The sequence below is a fragment of the Dasypus novemcinctus genome, chromosome 24, assembly GCF_030445035.2.
Source record: "Dasypus novemcinctus isolate mDasNov1 chromosome 24, mDasNov1.1.hap2, whole genome shotgun sequence".
NCBI lineage: Eukaryota > Metazoa > Chordata > Mammalia > Cingulata > Dasypodidae > Dasypus > Dasypus novemcinctus.
Window position 1 is genome coordinate 15,098,038 of NC_080696.1, and position 18,365 is coordinate 15,116,402.

The window sequence follows — 18,365 nt, forward strand, 5'->3', positions numbered from 1 at the left end:
GAGCTGGCCCATGTGCGCTGCTGATGTGCGCAGGGGAGTGCCATGCCATGTAGGGGTGTCCCCTGCATAGGGGAGCCCCATGCACAAGGAGTGCGCCCCATAAGGAGAGCCGTCCAGCGCAAAAGAAGGTACAGCCTGCCCAAGAGTGGCGCCCACACAGGGAGAGCAGACACAACAAGATGATGCAACAAACAGAGACACAGATTCCCAGTGCCACTGACAAGGATAGAAGCGGTCACAGAAGAACGCACAGCAAATGGACACAGAGAGCAGACAACTGGGGGTAGGGGGCGGGGAAGGGGAGAAAAATAAATTTTTTTAAAAAACCAGCCAAGTGGACCTCAGCTTTCTTCAGGCACCACCTTCCTGCCATCTTGTTTGGATTTGGTTTCCTCTGACTCATAAGTCAAAGATTTACAGACTATCATTTCAACTGAGTCACTTCGACAAGTGGCCAGTCTCATACATTGAGTTCATTTTCCTCCACTTAAGCTTCAGAAGCTGATGATTTCTGATCTTATCCTCAACTTCTGATTACTTACTCCACCCTCAACTATAATAGCAGCTCACAATTTCTGGGCATTTCCTCTGTGTTCATGTGTTGATCCTCACAGAAAAGTTACAGGATGAGCAGTGTTACTAAACCCATTTTCACAGGAAGCTGAAGGGGGAGATGAAGTAACTGGGCACACACTAGTGAGTGGCAGAATGTGGATTTGAACCCAGCCCTTTCTGACTCGACAGCCTGTGCTTTCAAAGCCCTTACCACTATGTGTCCTCTTCCCACACCCTCTAAATCAGCAACCGTATCCCGATCTGACCCAGAAGGCCCTTTCCTGGGCTTCTGTTAAGAAGCAGAAGCTTCTCTGGAAGAAGGTGCCAGTTTGAAGTTCATTATCAACACTGTGTATGGAATATAAGGAGAAACACTATGTATTTCCCCAAGTCTCTTAAACAAAGCAAATACCATTTGTACCATTTCATAGAGTTCTTTTAAAGGATTGAAAGAAAAATCTCCCATAAACTTCTCAAAGAATAAAGGAAGGCTTTTCTTTCATAGTTCTGTTTGGTGTGAAAACAAAGTCATGGAAAATATCATATTTAAACCAAACCAAAGGTTTTAAAAAATAAATTCTTCCCTAGGGTGAAAATCCTTACCCATTCTTTTACTATTACTTTATTTTCCAGAAAGCTAAACCAGCTGGAGTATTCTGGACAGAATCAGGGGGTTCTGAAGGGCTAGAACAGGTGGACATGACTAGAAAATGAGTCAAGAAAATGCAGGTCTGGAGCCATAGAAACCCAGGCGCCAAGACCCAAAGTACAGGTGGGACACTGCCCACCCCTCTCAGGGAGCTCACTGAGCTCCCTCGCCTCGCCCCATTCCCCAAAATCCACCTTGCTGCTCCTCTGAGCACAGACTTTAAAGGTTATTTCCAGAGCAATCCAATAACATCTCTGAGTCCTCATCTGATAATTGCCCACAAGAGGGCACTGTTAAAACAAGGACTCTCCCATCTAGTTGGTCAACTGGGAGATTTTAGGTTTCAAGTTCCTCTAGGCTTGAGTCAAGGAATTGGTTGTGCATCTAGCAAAGCCTCTGTTGCAGTTTCAGATTATTTATGAATCCCAAAAAGATAGAATATGTTTGTAAACTAATCTATTCCTCTGGGTGTGATACTCTTTGAATGTACTACATTCAGCGGACAGGTTTTGATTAAATTACTGGTGATTAGGGCTTTGAGTCTACCACTTCAGAAGGGCATGACTCAGAATGAGTCCACCCCCTTGGTGGGCTGATATAAATGGACACGCACCCAAGAAGACACACAGAAGAAGATACACAAAAGAGGAGAGAGCTCTGTTTCGTTTGATCCTAGGTCCCAGTGAGAGCTGAGTCATTCGCCTGATTGTCTGCAGCAGCTGAGAACACCTGGAAAGAAACCTGCCCTATGTCAGACTGATATAGAAGGCCTGGAAGATGAGCTCTATGCCAGCCCACAGCTGAGAATGGAAGAAGCTGGGCCCACAGAGCCTTAAGAGGAAGAAGGAAGGAGAGAGCAGGCAGAGATCGCCCACCATCTTGCTTCAACAGATGGCAGCTGACTTTGATGAGAAAGCAGCCTTGAGGTGGTCTCTTTAGGGCCTTATAACTGCGTTTTTACCCCAAATAAATACCCTTTATAAAAGTCAACAAATTTCTGGTACTTTGCATCAGCACCCCTTTGGCTGACTAATACAGCCTCCCTTTGGAGTTTTGAAGAACCATTTAAAAAATCAGACATTATTTAATAATCTTTAATTTACATGAGTGTGGATTTAGCTTGCTCATTATTTTCTTCCTAATTCTAAAATTAATTTGGAAGGAAGAAATATTAATGATCATTTCTCCTGGTTTTTGTTTAATGTTAAGGGAAAGTTGATGTGAACTACAGTAACATGCAGGCAGCTATATTTCCCACGATACATTTACATTTAAAACATAGGAGACATAGGAGGAAGAGGAGGGAGAATACAGGGGGAGGGAAGGAAGAGGAGGAGGAGGAAGAGGAGGGGAAGGGGAGGAGGAGGAGGAGGAGAAGGAAGAGGAGAAGGAGCCCCATACTAACTAAGATTTGCATATTCCCCTTTATAGCAGCAATGCAACCTGGTGGCTCACTTCCTATAATGACATGTGGTAGCATAAAAACTTTCAACAAAATGTAATAAAATTAGGGATGAGAAAGATTACTAATTGAATGAAACAATTTCCAGTTATCTATACCAAACCTCAAAGCATCTGAAAACAGATATTGGGCATACACCTAAAGCTTTAAAGTTATCCTTATTGACTGAAAACTTGCTGTCACACTACACTCTATTTTCCCATCCTCAGGCTTTCCCTAGCACAGCCCAGTCCCCAAAAAACCTCAGATTCAGGTAATATAAGGGAAAATCCAGCCCTTCATTAGGTAAGTTAGAAGTAGGAACCTTCACAACTCTTCATTTATCCTCTGAAGACATTCCCATTCCTAGTAAAGCCAAAATCTGAATTCCAGTATCTAAGACATTCCGTTCCTCACCCGACTCCTAGCTACCAGTGCTGACTAATGCAGTCACCTCAGTACCACAGTCCTCTCCAGTCACTCGCCCACTCACTGACTCATTCATTTATTCAGGGCTGTCCTCTCCATCTGTCATTCAGAGTGCACGAACCTTTTCTCTTATACCCTGAGACCTTCCTATGGCATCCCCACTGCCCTCTACATCAGCTCAGGAGCTCAAGGTGTATGAATGTGAGCAGTTGTTTAAGCTCTTTGAGCCTCTCCAACAAAGGAAAATGGAGCTAATATTCATTCATTCAGTTCTTGTGAGGATTCAACGTCAGAGCATAAATGAGTACCAAGCTAAGGATTCTTCTCTCCATTTTAACTCATGAGACCTGAAGTGATGTTATCTCCCAAAGCCACACAGGAGCCAGAAAGCCAGGAAGCGGGCCTGTGAAGAAGCCCATGCTCGTGCCACACTGGGACTTCCCCACAGCCCTGCTCTGCTCAAGCATCCAGCTTTTCCCAACCCAGCGAAATACACTTATCCTTCCACGCACATGAAATGCCAGTATCAGCATCTTGATCTCCTGGGAGCACTTTCTCTCTTTTCTTATCTGCCCACATTATACCCAGAGTTCAGATCGTAAACACCTACAGGGCAGCTTTCTTGGACAAATTCCAGCATCTTTCCAGGTAAGAGAATGTGACATGAGTTTTAAATCTACCTCCTAAAACTCCATGTCACACAGGACACAAAAGCTAAATGGTTTATTTTCACAGCTTAACATCATTTAAATATCCCCTCCCCACCCCCCAAAAAAATGCTTTATTTGTATAGCTCCTTCAAGACATCAGCCACATATAAGTTTTGAAATATTATAAATCAAAAATTATGAACATCACACGGGGGTGAAAAAAAGAAATCTACCTTTTGTGGACTGAACTCTTCTCATACATAAAAAGCCCTGTGTAACAACCAAAACGCTAAATTGCAAGGGCTAATTTTTGTCTGTTATCTTTAGGGAACAAAAAATCAGCACGATGACTGAGAGTTTGAGGTGAAGCATTGCGGTCACCCCTCGGGCTGAAGTGTGGCCCGGCGGGGGAGCGGCCGCGGTAGGCCTAATTCCAAGCCGCTGCCCCCATAATAGGGTGGCTGGTCGGACTCACCGCCACCCCTGAAGGGAGCTCGGCATGGGCGCAGAGTGCCCTTGGGTCTCCCCTTCTCGGCGGCCATGCTTCCACGGCCGCCCCTCCTCCCGGATAGCGCCACACGATGCCTTATGAGGCAACACCCTTCTTCTTCTTTCTCCCTGCGCAGGCGCAGGGCGGAAAATTCCAGTCTGCCTTCCCCCCCCCCCAACAGCAACAGCCAGGCGTGGGCGGGAAACTCAAGTCTGCCCTCTACCCCAGCAACAGCAGCCACCAATCCCTAAACCCTGCCCCTTCTCCCAGCAACAGCAACAGCCAATCCCTAACCACCACCCCTCCCCCTTCCAGTACCTCCCACTGACCTTTCTCCGGCAACCAATCAGAACAGGGCGTGGCTTCGACCAATCAGCCTTCCCCAGCCCCTATAAAACTGTTGCCTCTCCCTCAATAAAGTTGGACTTGCGTGTTTACCTTGTCTCCTCGGTAGTTCTGCCGTGCGCCCTCCAGTCCTGAGAGCCCCCGACAAGGGCCTGGCCTCCCTTGTCCCCAGTTCGTCGCCTGCTTCTCCGGGTGACCCCCTCATCGCCGGCTTCGCCGGGCAACCCCGTCAGCCGAACCGCGCAACCCCTGTGAGACCGACCCCTCGTCTGCTGCCGGACCAACCCCTCGTCCCAAGCGGGACCGACCCCTCGTCCCAAGCTGGACCGACCCCTTGTCCGCAGCCAGACCCCACCTCTACCGACCGAGCAAACTGTCGCAAGGCATGATTTTCCTCAATATGAAAATAATCAACATAAAGATTTTGAAAATACCATACCGTTTCTTGTGAAACATAATCTGGACTTTTTATATCAGCAGAATAAAAAGAAAAATCATAGGTGAAGGTCTTGGTTCGTTCTCTTCCTGAGTCCCCAGTCCCTCCTTCTGGTATCTAGAGAGAGAAATGATTATGATGAGAATAACGATGTAAAGAAAATAAAAGTAATAATGTAAAGAGCGCTGTCATTTGATAAGTTAGCCGATTCAGGAGAAAAAAAAATAGCTCTTCCAAAAAAATATACATGATTATCATCTTTCAGCTAAAAATATTTAATTCCTCCTGACCTCCATAAAAAAAAATTTTAATTAAAATAGGAAAAAATCCGTATATAATTAAAACCTAAACTTCTCCCAGCAACCCAGCCTCTCTGTAATGTGATTTTTTAAAGTTCTTATTAAAATATTAAAGTCTGGGCATTGGTTCTGGTTACTCAAACGTTAGACAAGGAAATGTTTGTAAAACTCAAAAGCAAGAAAATAATCAAGGAAAACAGATCCCAAAACGTACAAAGAAAGGGGGAATTCATCCAAGGTCAGGCATCTCCTCACTCTGTTTCAATAAGTAGAAATTTTTAATGATTAAACTTTTACCAAGCAAAGATGCGTGAGACACAAAAAAGGTAACTAACACCAGGGAATGGACAAGTAATGGCTAGTAGAAACATGAGAAGACACAGGAGGTCAAAGGAGGGAAAGCTCAATGCAGACCAGATAGAGCTAGGATGTTAGGAAAGATTTTGGTAAGTGGAGAAAAAGACATTCCAATGGAGAATGCCTCATTCAAAGGGACAACAGAGCCTCAAAGGAGGTTTACTGAATTACTAAGAACCCTGCCAGGTTGGATGCATTCTCCAGCTCCTATCACTGGAGCTCAAGTTGCACCATCTGAAATTTGATTTCAAAGTCCCTAGTCCCTTGAGCCATGATTAATAGGAATATATTCTCAGAAGAAAACCGTGGCAGGCTCAGAAGCAGGCCTCCAAAGGCCAAACCTATAGGGTAATATTACAAAAAATATTAATGGAGAAAGGAAGGGGCTGAGCCCACAAAGCTCATAATTTCTTTATTATTCATTCTCCTCTAAGTAAAAAATATTCAGGACCCTTAACAAATTTGCTAACAAAATAAATCATATTTTATAACTGCAGGAGGAAGGAAGAACTTGACATCTTAGAAAATTCAGTGTTTTTTAAATTTCTCTTTGAATCATAACACCAGCTATTACAAATTTATAAAATATGATCATTTTAATAAAAAAATGGAAACACATTTGGGCCCAAAGGTTATTTAATAATTCAGAGAATACATGGGTTAAAGATCCACCATAGGGATAGAGAACAAAGACGGCTATGATTGAGCTAAACTCAGCTCACATACCAGAGCCAGAGCCTGAATCTGATGTCCTGATGAAATGAAAGCAGAGATGGGTGAGGAAACCCTTCAACTTCATGGCCAGGCCCAAGGCAAAAGCAAGCAGCTGTGGCCAAGTAAAATGAGAAGGGAGGGTTGTGGAAATGGTAGACATGTTTTATTTATCCACAAGTCATTCGAACAGTAAAATAAACATGGGGCCTCATGGAACTGGAGCAAGGCCAGGTTATTACTTGCCTTTAAATTTGTGATTGTTGTTTTGCTTTTCTCCATTTGAATAATGAACTTGGCTTCCAAGTCCTTTTCCCTAAAACAGAAATAATCCAAGATTTGTTAGAGAGATTGCCAAAAAAAAAAAAAAAGTTTTATTTACTTTTTATATATGGGAATTTGTTTGTAAATGGTATCTGAAGAACAATCCCTGATTCAGCTTCCCGCAGATCCTTGCTAATATAAAGACACACAAAATAGATGCAACAATCCAACATGTTGTCAAAACCTGGAAGGATTTCTAACAGAGTCAAAAAGAACATAAATGACAGAAACCATGGAGGGCTGTCATTCATGAAAAGGAACCCCACCTATCTGATTACAAAAAGAAAGATACTTTATCCCCCTACCCAAGATAAGAACCAAGGAGGTGTCATACCAGGTGCTGTTTCTAGAAGCAGCCAGAGCATTGCCCATTCCTCCCACCTTCTTTCTACATCTATTCAGAAACTGTCATTTCTAGAAAACCACAGAACAGAAAAGAAAGAGACCTTCTATTAATAAAAGAACTTCTAAAAGACCATACAGCCACACAATGGAGTGTTATGCAGTTGAAAAAAGTCTGAGGAAGAAGATCTCTACAAAACACCAGAATGTATTGTTAAGTGGAGAATATAAGATGGAGAAAAGTGTATCTAGTACATGGTCTAGTACATGACCATATATATTTAAAAATAAGTATAATCTATGTGTTTTTTGAATGGCTAACTATGGGAAAGGAAAAAAAAGGAATGAACAGGGATAGAAGCTAAATTTCTACGAATATACCTTTTCTGTAGATCATCTTTGGAATGATGAAAACATTTTACACAAAAACAGAACAAAATTATTTTAGAAAAAACTAAAACTCAAAAGTAAGTTAAAGCAAATGAATGGACACAGAGCAGACAGCAAGAACAAACGGGGGGGGGGGGAATAAATAAATAAATAATAAATCTTTTTAAAAAATGAGAAACTATTTTGACTGACTGTATGTAAGAAATGTACTGTAGGTTATAGTGGGCTATATCCTAAGGAGAAAAAGAACTTCAAAGAAGCCTTAAACCCTTTTCATTAATAAGATTCCTGGCGGACAAATAGATTTTGCCATTAAAAGATTTCTGTTTGTGTGTTACAGGGACATCAGGAGCCAATGTTGGTGCAGTGGAATGGTTAAAAGGAGATACAAACATAAAGTTGATGAGGTTAAGTAAAAACTCCCCTCACTGTGAATGGGAAATATCAGCATGAACTTTATCTGAAATTTAAAAAGCCCCATCAGTGGGTCACTTCTCAATCACTTAGTAACTGAATGTGTCTAGCTCTTTAATTAAAAAAAAAAAAACACATTGATCAACAAATCTCTCTTTTAAACACAAAGGCATCCAGGTATCTAAGAATGGAAGTGATTGCAGTAGGTACTCACACTAATGTCAAATCTTACTTACAAAAAAAAAAAACCATAAAGCAATGTGCTCACAACCATGCCCATCCTCCACTCCTGTTGGCAGCCAAGACTCCTAAGCCCTCGTCTCAGAAACATATACCTTTGGAGCAGTGAAACTTAACATGATTATTGATTTTAGCCACGATGGTAGTTTCCTAGTTTTAAATTAATATCCTTCTACAAAAACATTGGGAAAGACAGTGATTGATTTACTGTTATATAATATTAGTGTCTTTCAGTTAACCACTTGTAAAATCAAAACTGAAGATACCACATGCACCACGTGGGTTTTAAAGGGCTCACAACCTCCCTGAGATCATATGCATTGGAAGTGATAGTAGGGAAGAGGGGAGTAAGGTGCAGGTTCATTTTTCTGAGGGTCCATAGCTTTCCTCAGTTTCTCAAAGGGCCCCTTGGCCCCAAAAGATGGGAACCCCTAACCCCTACTCAGGTCTAGAAACTATAGCATCAGTCTCCCCTGGGGGTTGTTAGAATTGAGGAATCTCAGGCCCCACCCCAGACCTGCTGAATAAGAACCTGCATTTTAACCAGATCCCTAAACGATTCCAGTGAACACTGAAGTTTGAAAAGCACTGCTCTGACATTATATTTAATATGACAGTGATATACTGGTTTATCCTTCCTCTTATGAAACAAACTCTACAATGCTATCATACTTTTTACACTAGGATATTCACTAAGTTTGTTCTTTGACTTTTAAGCTTTATTTTTTAAAATCACACTGCAGTATATGGCTATAACTTAAGTCGGATGACGTGGTCTCTACTCTTTGCTCTAAAAAGCAATGTCTGACATAATCTGATCTAAGAAGTCATCTGGGTACCATACCATCCAGATTCCTTCATTCTCAGCATCCTACCAGTCCAACAACTTCTGCCCCTTTCTATTCCCAGTCCATTTCCCATTGTCAGTCTAAGGCTGCCACCATACCTTGGAAGTCATTTAAAAAAAAATAATCCAATGTCATCAAGATAAAGGTATCAGCCACCTGTCCTGGAAAGGAAATTTCACATGCTAATAACAATTCCCTAACTTGTTTCTTTCTTAAGCATTAAAACTAAAACTGTAGGAAAAAGATGTATCTTTACTCCAAAAATAATTTCTAAATGTATTATTTTAAAGCAAAGGCTTCCTTTCTAGTTCTTGAAAATCCTTATGGAAAAGCCATAAAATATTTATGATGGTTGGAGTAATTAAACATTGAAACTAACCCTTTGGTCCATGCATCCCTTGTAGAATCCAGGAGAACTGTCAAACTTCCAAATACTTCAAAGATGAAAGAAAGACACCAGTATCTTCTTTCTCACTGCACCCTACAAACCAGTCCATCTCAGCCCACCTCATCCACTGGAGACTCTAGCTTCTTTTTACCCCCAGGATGCTTCACTACCATGGGTGACTGCAGGATTCATGTCAGGCTCTGTATTAGTTTGCCTGAGCTGCTCAGAAAGACCACAAGATGGTTTAGGTTTAAACAACAGGAAATTTATTGACTCAAAACTTCAGAAGCTAGAAGTCCAAAAATCAAGGTATCAGCAAGGTGGTCCGTGAAGACTGCAGCATTATACCGCCGGCTGCTGGCAATCCTTGGGGTTCAGAGGCTTATCCTTTCCTTGCCTCTGTTACTTCCATGTTCTCAGTATAAAGCCTCTGTAATCCATATTAAGGCCAACCTGCTGCAACTGGTCACAACTTAACTAAAAATAACATCTTCAGAAGGCCCTATTCACAATGGGTTCACACCCTCACAAGAATGTGGATTAAGATGACAAGTATGCATTTGTTTGTTGAGGTACATAATTCAACCTACCACAGGCTCCATCCTGCAGCCTTGCTGCCCACTCCCTCAACCCTCTCTTTCAGTTACCAAGTCCTGTTCAACCTACCTCCTACCAACTTTGGCCATATCTCTCCCTCCACAGTCACTGCCCTGGGTCAAGCCACCCCCACCACTCTCTAGTCTCTGGAACACTTCCCATCCACATTTTACATTCCATTCTCTGCTATTTGAGAGCTCCTTCTAAAATACACATTTCATCATGACATTTCTCCATTTCAAACTCCTTCAGTGACTTCTTCAAGGCTATAGGATAAAGTCCAAGCTCTCAGTGGTGTACAAAGTCTTTAGTGATCTGAACCTAATACACTTGGCTACTCCAACACTTATACGACCCCACCCACTTTACCTGGCCAATTCCCAGCAAACCTTTGGACTTGGTTTACACTTCTTCATACCCTCTGAAGAACGTTGCCAGAGCACTCTACACTATTCCCAAGTTAAATGGCCCTCCTGCTTGTCCCGCCCACTAAACTGTGAACTTCTAAAGAATAAGAACTACACTCGCTCAAGGTTGTTGAATGTTAGTAACTGAGAGGCATATTCAATGGATGGCCCTTACCCCAGCGTTCTTTTTGCCATGCTCATCTCTCTACCTAAGCCAGTCTCCCCACCAAACTCCCCGACATTCATAGTTCTTGCCTACCCACACACTGCAAGATCTTCCCACTTCACACTCACTCTCAAGCAAGGCTGTCTCAGATCTAGTTTCCCTCATCTCCTCCTGATAAACTTTCAAAAGCAATTTCCCTTCATATACCTCCCTTTCTCATCCTGCTCATTTGGGAAGATAGCATCTCTCCAATTAGTCTAGAGAAACCCAGAGAAGCACAGCACAGCAGCTTCCTTCCCACTCCACAACTTGAGTCTGCCGAGCACAAGGGCAACACTCCATCAGCACTCACTGCTTTGATTTTTAATCCTTCCCTGCAAACTGTTCAACACCGGGCATTGAGAGGTCCCAAGCATTAGGTCAATTTCCTCTGACATTAAAGAAACATGGGAAATAAATCTTGACATTTTTCTTATATTGAGGAAAATAAATAATCCCAAAATATTACTCAAACATTGATTTTATAATAGAGCAAAATGAACTATGTCTCTCCCTGGCCATTTTGGTGAATTGGGTTTCTCAACCGAAAAGTCAATTATAGTTACTCCATATAAATAAGTAATTTATTTGAAAGGTCTGGAAACCAGACCATAAGATGTTACAAATGAACCACCTGGACTAAGTATACTGAGGTATAGATCAAGGTTAAAGAAGAAAGAAAGAAAAGAAAAGAAAGGAAAGGAAGGGAAGGAAAGGAAAGGAAAGGAAAATATTTTAAGTATCTAATCCTGGACAGAGATGAATTATGTCTGCTCTCAAATACGTGAGTAGAAGAAAGCTTGTTAGGAAAAACAACCCTTTTGTTAATTCAAATGTTTTGAAAATATGTTTTAAAATTATTCAGCAATGCAAATTTATTCCATTTCTCAGCTGACAGCATTTAGTCACTCCATAATAAACAACAAGACTAGAGGATTCTGGGATTTCCAAATTGAGCCATTAGCTTAAAAGATTCCAAAGAGTGGCTTGTCACCTTGAGTTCTAAAGGCAAACAGCATCCCCAAACAAACCAACATTTAATAGTCCTCATTTCAGTGGCAGGAGACTTAGTATAAAAAATAAAAAATAAAATAAATTTTTAGAAAGAACACAAGAGCTCCACACATACTGACAGAGTAAAATGTCCAAGGAAAACTGCTAAGTAAGGAGAAAAAGCAGGTCACAAACTGGCATGCAAACCATGATCCAATTTGTGGTAAAATAAATAACAATAATAAATAATATATACCATAATAAAGCAAAAGAATAATCACACATATGCTTCTAAATGTACAAAACTTTTCTGAAAGGCTAAATGGAAGTTGTTAGCAGTGGTTATTTCTGGAGAGTGAGTGGGAACAGGGTCTAAGGGGATAAGAAAATTAACTTAAAACATTGCACTACTAGAATTTATTTTAGTATAATTTTATATTACTTTTACAATTAAAATAAATTTAGTTAGTTTAAAGAAAAAAGCACCTGCGTTAAAACTTGGGGCGGCTCCTCAGTAATGTAGGCTAAATCTGAGGCAGGAAAGCGAGGGCCCACCTGGCTACCTTGCATTTTCACACCTCCCCCTGCCTTCAAATATCTTCACACACTGCGTGGATTAGCTTCTTCCCCTCTCCCCCTGCATCTCAACACTCAAAACCAGACCCAAATGCACCCTCTTTGGTGATTCCTTCCTGATCCCCTGGGCTCAAGGAATTAGTCCCTCTGCTTTACCCAACAGCACTTTCCTTTTTCTCTTCTGTTCCAGATAAAATACAGGATGAGCAGTGAAATGTGAATTTCAGATAAACAACAAATAATTTTTTTTCTAGTATCAATACATCAGTATCATACGGCTTGGGACTTACACTTTATTTTGTTTGCTAAATCTGGCAAGGCTACCTCTTACACACACCAGGCTCTTCCAAAGTTAGACATATATGAATTTGCCTCCCTCCCCCAAGCCCAGAGAGAGCTGAGTATTCAATAACACTTGTACCATCAGTACCCAAGAAAGTAGCAGAAGCTCCATTAATATGCCTAGCCTCGCCATGCCCAAAGCGTGGAACAAACTTACAGAGGACTGTTCTGAAACCATCTCTCCCTATGCCACCCCTTATCCTTCCAGGCAATTCAAGTACTCGAGAGATTTTTATAAAGAGACCATAGCTCACAACTTGTAGCTGCTTGACTGCTTCTAGTTGCACTCCATGAAACCATAAGACTTTCAACTCAGTATTTTTCAAGAACCCAGGAAGACAGACACTAAAAATAACTCTGGGGTGGGCTTTTCAGGCCCTAACTTCATTTCGGCTTCTTGAATGTGCCATTCCACATTGTAGCCCGTTAGAGGACAGTAACACCATGACCTCAATCCAAAAGCCAATCTTGAAACCCCACCCCTAAGTCAGTGGGAAAACCACAGAGGCTGCCACTCTGAATGAACCGGAATCAACTGTAGCAGTCTCCTGGATATCATAAGCTTCCCATGCTAGGTGAAATCCACAACTGACCTCTGCCACATGGCAGAAGGGAGGCTATTAAGCTGAGCCTTTACTATCTTCCCTGGCCTAGCGGGGGTATCATAAACCTAAGAGATGTGGCTAAGAGGCAACTATTCCAGGCTGGGATTCTTGGGAAGCAGGCATTCAGGGGTTAGCAGGCAGGGTATTTATAAACCAGTGTCCTTGGGATCAACACCTGCAGAAGGGCAGAGAAGGAAGCAGGACAGGGCAGAGAGAGAAATCAAGCTGCAGTAGAGAACCAAGCATAGTCTTGGCCAACCCCACAGCCAGTTCTGGGGCTAGTGTGGTCCTTTGGAGATGCTGCAAGTTGAGCCAAGGTGGCCAGGCCTTTATGCCCCCATGTTGCTCACTCATGGGTTGGGGGTGCCTGGGGAAGGGCGTATCAGTGGGTGAGGGCACCCTCTGCAGCCACGACAATCCCTGAGGGGGATGCCAGTTGAAGACTGAGTGCCTTTGGCACCTAAGCAGCTGGCACCCAGTCTATCATCAGAGTAGGGCCTGGGCAGCAATCAGAGTCCACCACACCAACTTCCCTTAAAATTAAACTTTCCTGGGCAAGAAAGAAGCTAGAGTACAGACACAAAACCGTGGAGTAGGATGTTTTTAAAAAACTGCTCCCTCCACCAGAAAAGTCAAAAAGCTGGAAAAGGAGACTGAACTTTAAGTAGGTGGCAACCTGAGTACCAGAAGCAAAAGGCTACCTGAGTTCAGCTTCCAAAGTGGAAGCATAAGCCAGAGACCAAACTCCATTGCTTGGCTGCATGCAGCAGCTGCAGAAAAAGGCTGCACAGACCGGATTCTATCCTGGAACCAGCTGGCTGGGGCCAGGGCTGGCCCTGTTGAGGTTGAGGGTCAAGGTTAGTCTGAGGAATCCAAGAAAGACCAGTGGGAAAGCTGGCCTCAGTTTTGACCCTCTGGGCAGCAGCACCCCTAGCCTCCCACCTGTATCCACCTGGACTTAGTTAGTTACTAGTTTGTTTGTTTGTTTGTTTGTTTGTTTCTAGGTTTGGCAGAGCCCAGAGGGTCCAGGATAGGCTCTGGCTTTGGTTTCAGGCCTCTCTGCATCAGCAGATTCTGGCCTCACACCAGCATCTACCAGGACTTAAAAACCCAGGGCACTTTTTCATTGGTTGGGTTTCTTCTTTCTCTTTCTCTTATTTTGCTACTTATTTTGGCAGATTCCTAAGGGATAAGCATAGAAGCAGCGTCTTCTGGCCTTACACCAGTATCTGTAGGGACATAAAAGAACCAGTGCACCTCTTTCTCTTTTTCCCCTTTCACTTGGTTGGTTGGGTTTTTCTTTCTTGTTTTATACCTGGGAATGGTAGAGCCCTCCCTGAGGGGTGAACATGGATGCTGGAGTAGGTTTTGGCCCTGAAAGCAGCAGCTTCTGGCTTCCTACGGGCACATAAGAAGAGACTTGGAGAGGAAGTGCACTTCATTAGTTCTTTTCCTTGTTTTTCTTTCTTGTTTTAGTTTTTTTGCATGTGAGTATTTTGTCTGTTTGTATTCTTTTTTTTTTTTCATTTCTCTCTTTCTTTCCTTCCTATTTTTTTTTTCCTCCTTGTTCTTTGTCTGATAGACCAAAGAGTTGGAGAACGAGATTTCCAGAGTGACCACAACATAATACTCAGAATGTTCAGTTATAAACAAACAAGCAAACAAAAAATTTGATGGAAAATACTCCAGAGGAAGCACAGTGTCTGGAATTATTAACCAAAGCTCTTAGAAAAACTGTCATAAATAAGATCAATGAACTAATGGAAAAGATGGACAAAGCACTAAAGGAAATCAGGAAAACAATATATGAAAGAAATGAGAATTTCAATGAGATAGAAATTACAATCATACATCGTCTTTTACACTTCACTTTATTACATTTTGCAGATATTGGGTTTTTTACAAATTGAAGGTTTGTGACAACTCTGGGTCAAACCATTTTTCTAACAGCATGTGCTGACTTCATATCTTAGGGTCACATTTCAGTAATGCTACAATACCCCAAACTTGAGCATTATTATTACATTTATTGTGGTGATCTATGACCTTTGATGTTACTGTTGTAATTGTTTTGGGGCACCACGAACTGCGCCCATATAAGACAGCAAATGTAATCGATGAATGTATGTATTCTGACTGCTCTACCAAATGACCACTGCCCCATCTCTATTCTTCTCTGGCTTCCCTATTCCCTGAAATACAATATTGAGATAGGCCAAAAACAAGACCTCTTGGGCCAAACAGTCAAGTTGTAAATGCAGAAAGTTCTTGAAGGAAGTTAAAAGTGCTATTCCAGTGAACACAAGACTGATAAGGAAGCAAAAAAAAGTTTTAGTGGTCTTGTAATGGAGGGTTAAGAATTAACAAGTGATTATTATAAACAAGGAGTAAGAATTAACAAATAATTATGATTACTGTCATTTTATAGATGCCTTTACATTATAAAATAGCAAAAGCTTAATAACTGAAATTACTGAAGCAGGCTAGAGTGGTCCCACCCCTGTTTATGGTTACACTAAACTTAACCTCACTCTTGTGTTGGCTTGCTACTCTGATGGTAATTCTGATTGAACTCACCCTTGTGTATACTTTCTTTGGGATGGTAACCACTCCACCCACCTCTGTTTAAACCCATATGAAAGACCCTGACCCTTGTTCTGTATACCCCTACCCCAAATCCTTGTGACTGACCCTGGTTTGCTACCCTACCCCAGTCCATCCTGCTCAGCTCCTTAATATTTATTAATGAAGGAACCTGTGTTCAGATCCACTTCAATTATTCATTAGCTCCCCAATATTACAAAATATTAGAATTTCTGCAGAACAGGGAGACAGTTTTGGGCAAGGTCACTATGCTCCAGTGCGTACACAACCAATAAAATTCTTTCTCTCTTTGAAACCCCAGTGTTTCAGGAATTGGCTTTAAAGATGTATCAGAGAAAAGAATCCACTTTTGCTTGGATCACTATGATTCCTGAATCATTATATAGATGCTTTTTTCTTACTTTTCCTGTACAATGTAAAATAGTCAAAAGTTAATACCTGAAATTACTGAAACTGGCTAGACCAAAATCACCCTTGCATATACTTGGTCTTGTGATGGTTATCCTAAACTGGTCTCACTCTTGTTTAAGGTCATTCCAAACTAACTTCACCCTTGTGTATACTTGCTATTGTGATGGTAACCCTCCACTCTCCCCTGTTTGAATCCACAAAAACCCTAAACCCCTCAAAGGCTGGGAGACAGATTTCAGACTTTTAGGCCTTCTGTTCTCCTTGCCATGCCTTGGCAATAAACTCTTTCTCTCTTTGAAATCCCAGTTGTCTCAAGAATTGGTCATTATGAAGCACATCTGGCAAAAAAAAACCAGCTTTTGCTCAGTAACCATTTGGTGATTCTGGCGGAATCAAGGGCTAAGGGCCCTGAGAAATGAGGAGTCTAACTGCCTGAGATGCTGGGGTCCCAATAAAAGAAGTAAGCAAATAATCAAACCTTTTGTACCACTAGGCCCTGTTGGTCTAAGGGCTTGGCAATTGGGTTTTTCCTATCTTTCTGGCCCTCCAGGCCCCACGCCATTTTAAAGTTTCAAAGAGAAAAAGAGCTCCACTTCCAGACCCAGAAATCTGACTAGATTGAATGGGTCAACATTCAGAAGTATATCAGAAAGTTTGCCTGGAGGGTCGAGTCCCCTGGACCTGGGTTTTGAGGCCCTGAGTCCCACTTCCAGAATAATCCCCCTTGCTCGGACCACACCTTTTCCTGGTTTTCTGAGTACCATTCTGTTTGAGGTTCAAGGCCCTAACTTGAATCTGTCTGTTGAGTATACTCCTGAAAAAAAATAAGTAATCCAGCAATTAATTGGAATTTAAGAAATTAAGGGAAACGGACTTGGCCCAGTGGTTAGGGCATCCATCTACCACATGGGAGGTCTGCAGTTCAAACCCTGGGCCTCCTTGACCCGTGCGCAGCTGGCCCATGCGCAGTGCTGATGCGCGCAAGGAGTGCCGTGCCACGCAGGGGTGTCACCCACGTAGGGGAGCCCCACGCGCAAGGAGTGCGCCCCGTAAGAAGAGCCCCCCAGCGCGAAAGAAAGTGCAGCCTGCCCAGGAATGGCGCCGCCCACACTTCCCGTGCCGCTGACGACAACAGAAGCGGACAAAGAAACAAGACACAGCAAACAGACACAGAGAACAGACAACAGGGGGGGGTGGGGGGGAATTAAATAAATAAATAAATCTTTTAAAAAAAAAAAGAATTTTTAAAATTTTATTTAAAAAAAGAAATTAAGTCTGTTTAATGTCTGTTTATTTGTTAATTGGTGTGTTACTGCATTTGTACTGCTCAGGTGTTCCTAACTGGTTACTGGTTACTGAAATTACTTAAAATGGGAAATTCTAATTCTCACAGCATTCCTAGATGTAGCCCTTTATCCTGTATTTTGAAAAACTGGAAAAAATCATAGCTACAAACCTATGAAAAAGCAGGAAATAGGTTATTTCTGTAGCAAAATCTAGCTGCCACATAATTTAGGATCAAAAAGAAATGTCAAGGGTATGGTTCTATAGAAAAGAACACTGTATTACAATTACATTTGTTCTGTAGAAGAAAGCAGAAATGGGATAAGATGATGTGCATCATATCAATTCTTTGTCTCTGTCAAAAGCCAATATTAATGAGAAAATATAAAATTTTACCTGTAAAGACTAGCAGGGGAAAGAAAAACGCCCTCCCTAATTAACGTCTGGAAGACTCAACAAAGCCTTATTAGTTCTTCCTGTGAATTCTCCTTTACCAGAGGTAGAAAAACTTGAGATAGAAACAATTTCCCCCTCTCATACCCATCAATGTACTCAATTCAGCCAGGGCTGCTCTTTAAAATCAGCAGGTAAACCAGCAAAATTTCTATTACTCCAGGAAGTGCCTCTGGGAATAAACAAGCAGGGAGGACCAAAAGAGTTTATATATATATATATATATATATATATATATATATATGCATGCCCCATTCCCTATATCAATTTATATGACTCAGTATAATACCCCAATCTACAAAAGACCCAAAGAAAACAGAAATCTTAATTGCTTCAATACTTGCAACCTATAATCCAAATTGGGCTGTTATTCAGGCCTTGCTAAATATCTTGAAAACAGGAGATGAATGAAGAGTGGTAACTGAAAAAGCACAGCAGAAAGCAGATAAGAAACAAAGAGAGGGAGCGGGTATAGCTCAAGTGGTTGAGCGCCTGCTTCCTACATATGAGGTTCTGGGTTCGATCCCCAGTACCTCCTACAAACATAAACAAGCGAACAAATGAAAAAAGCAACTGGGGG

The 18,365-nt window shown here is 41.9% G+C and overlaps 1 protein-coding gene across 17 annotated transcripts in view; it reads right to left on the reverse strand.

The window, feature by feature from the left end:
* KIF16B (kinesin family member 16B) overlaps window positions 1–18,365 on the reverse strand; it is a 321,124-nt gene that overhangs the window by 265,478 nt on the left and 37,281 nt on the right. For all 17 annotated transcript variants that reach the window (XM_058287591.2, XM_058287585.2, XM_058287593.2 and 14 more), the window contains exons 2-3: window positions 6,609–6,678; window positions 4,999–5,112 (exon numbers count right to left, since the gene is read on the reverse strand). In XM_058287591.2, the coding sequence (XP_058143574.1) occupies window positions 4,999–5,112; window positions 6,609–6,678 (184 nt within the window). The remainder of the gene's footprint in view (window positions 1–4,998; window positions 5,113–6,608; window positions 6,679–18,365) is intronic.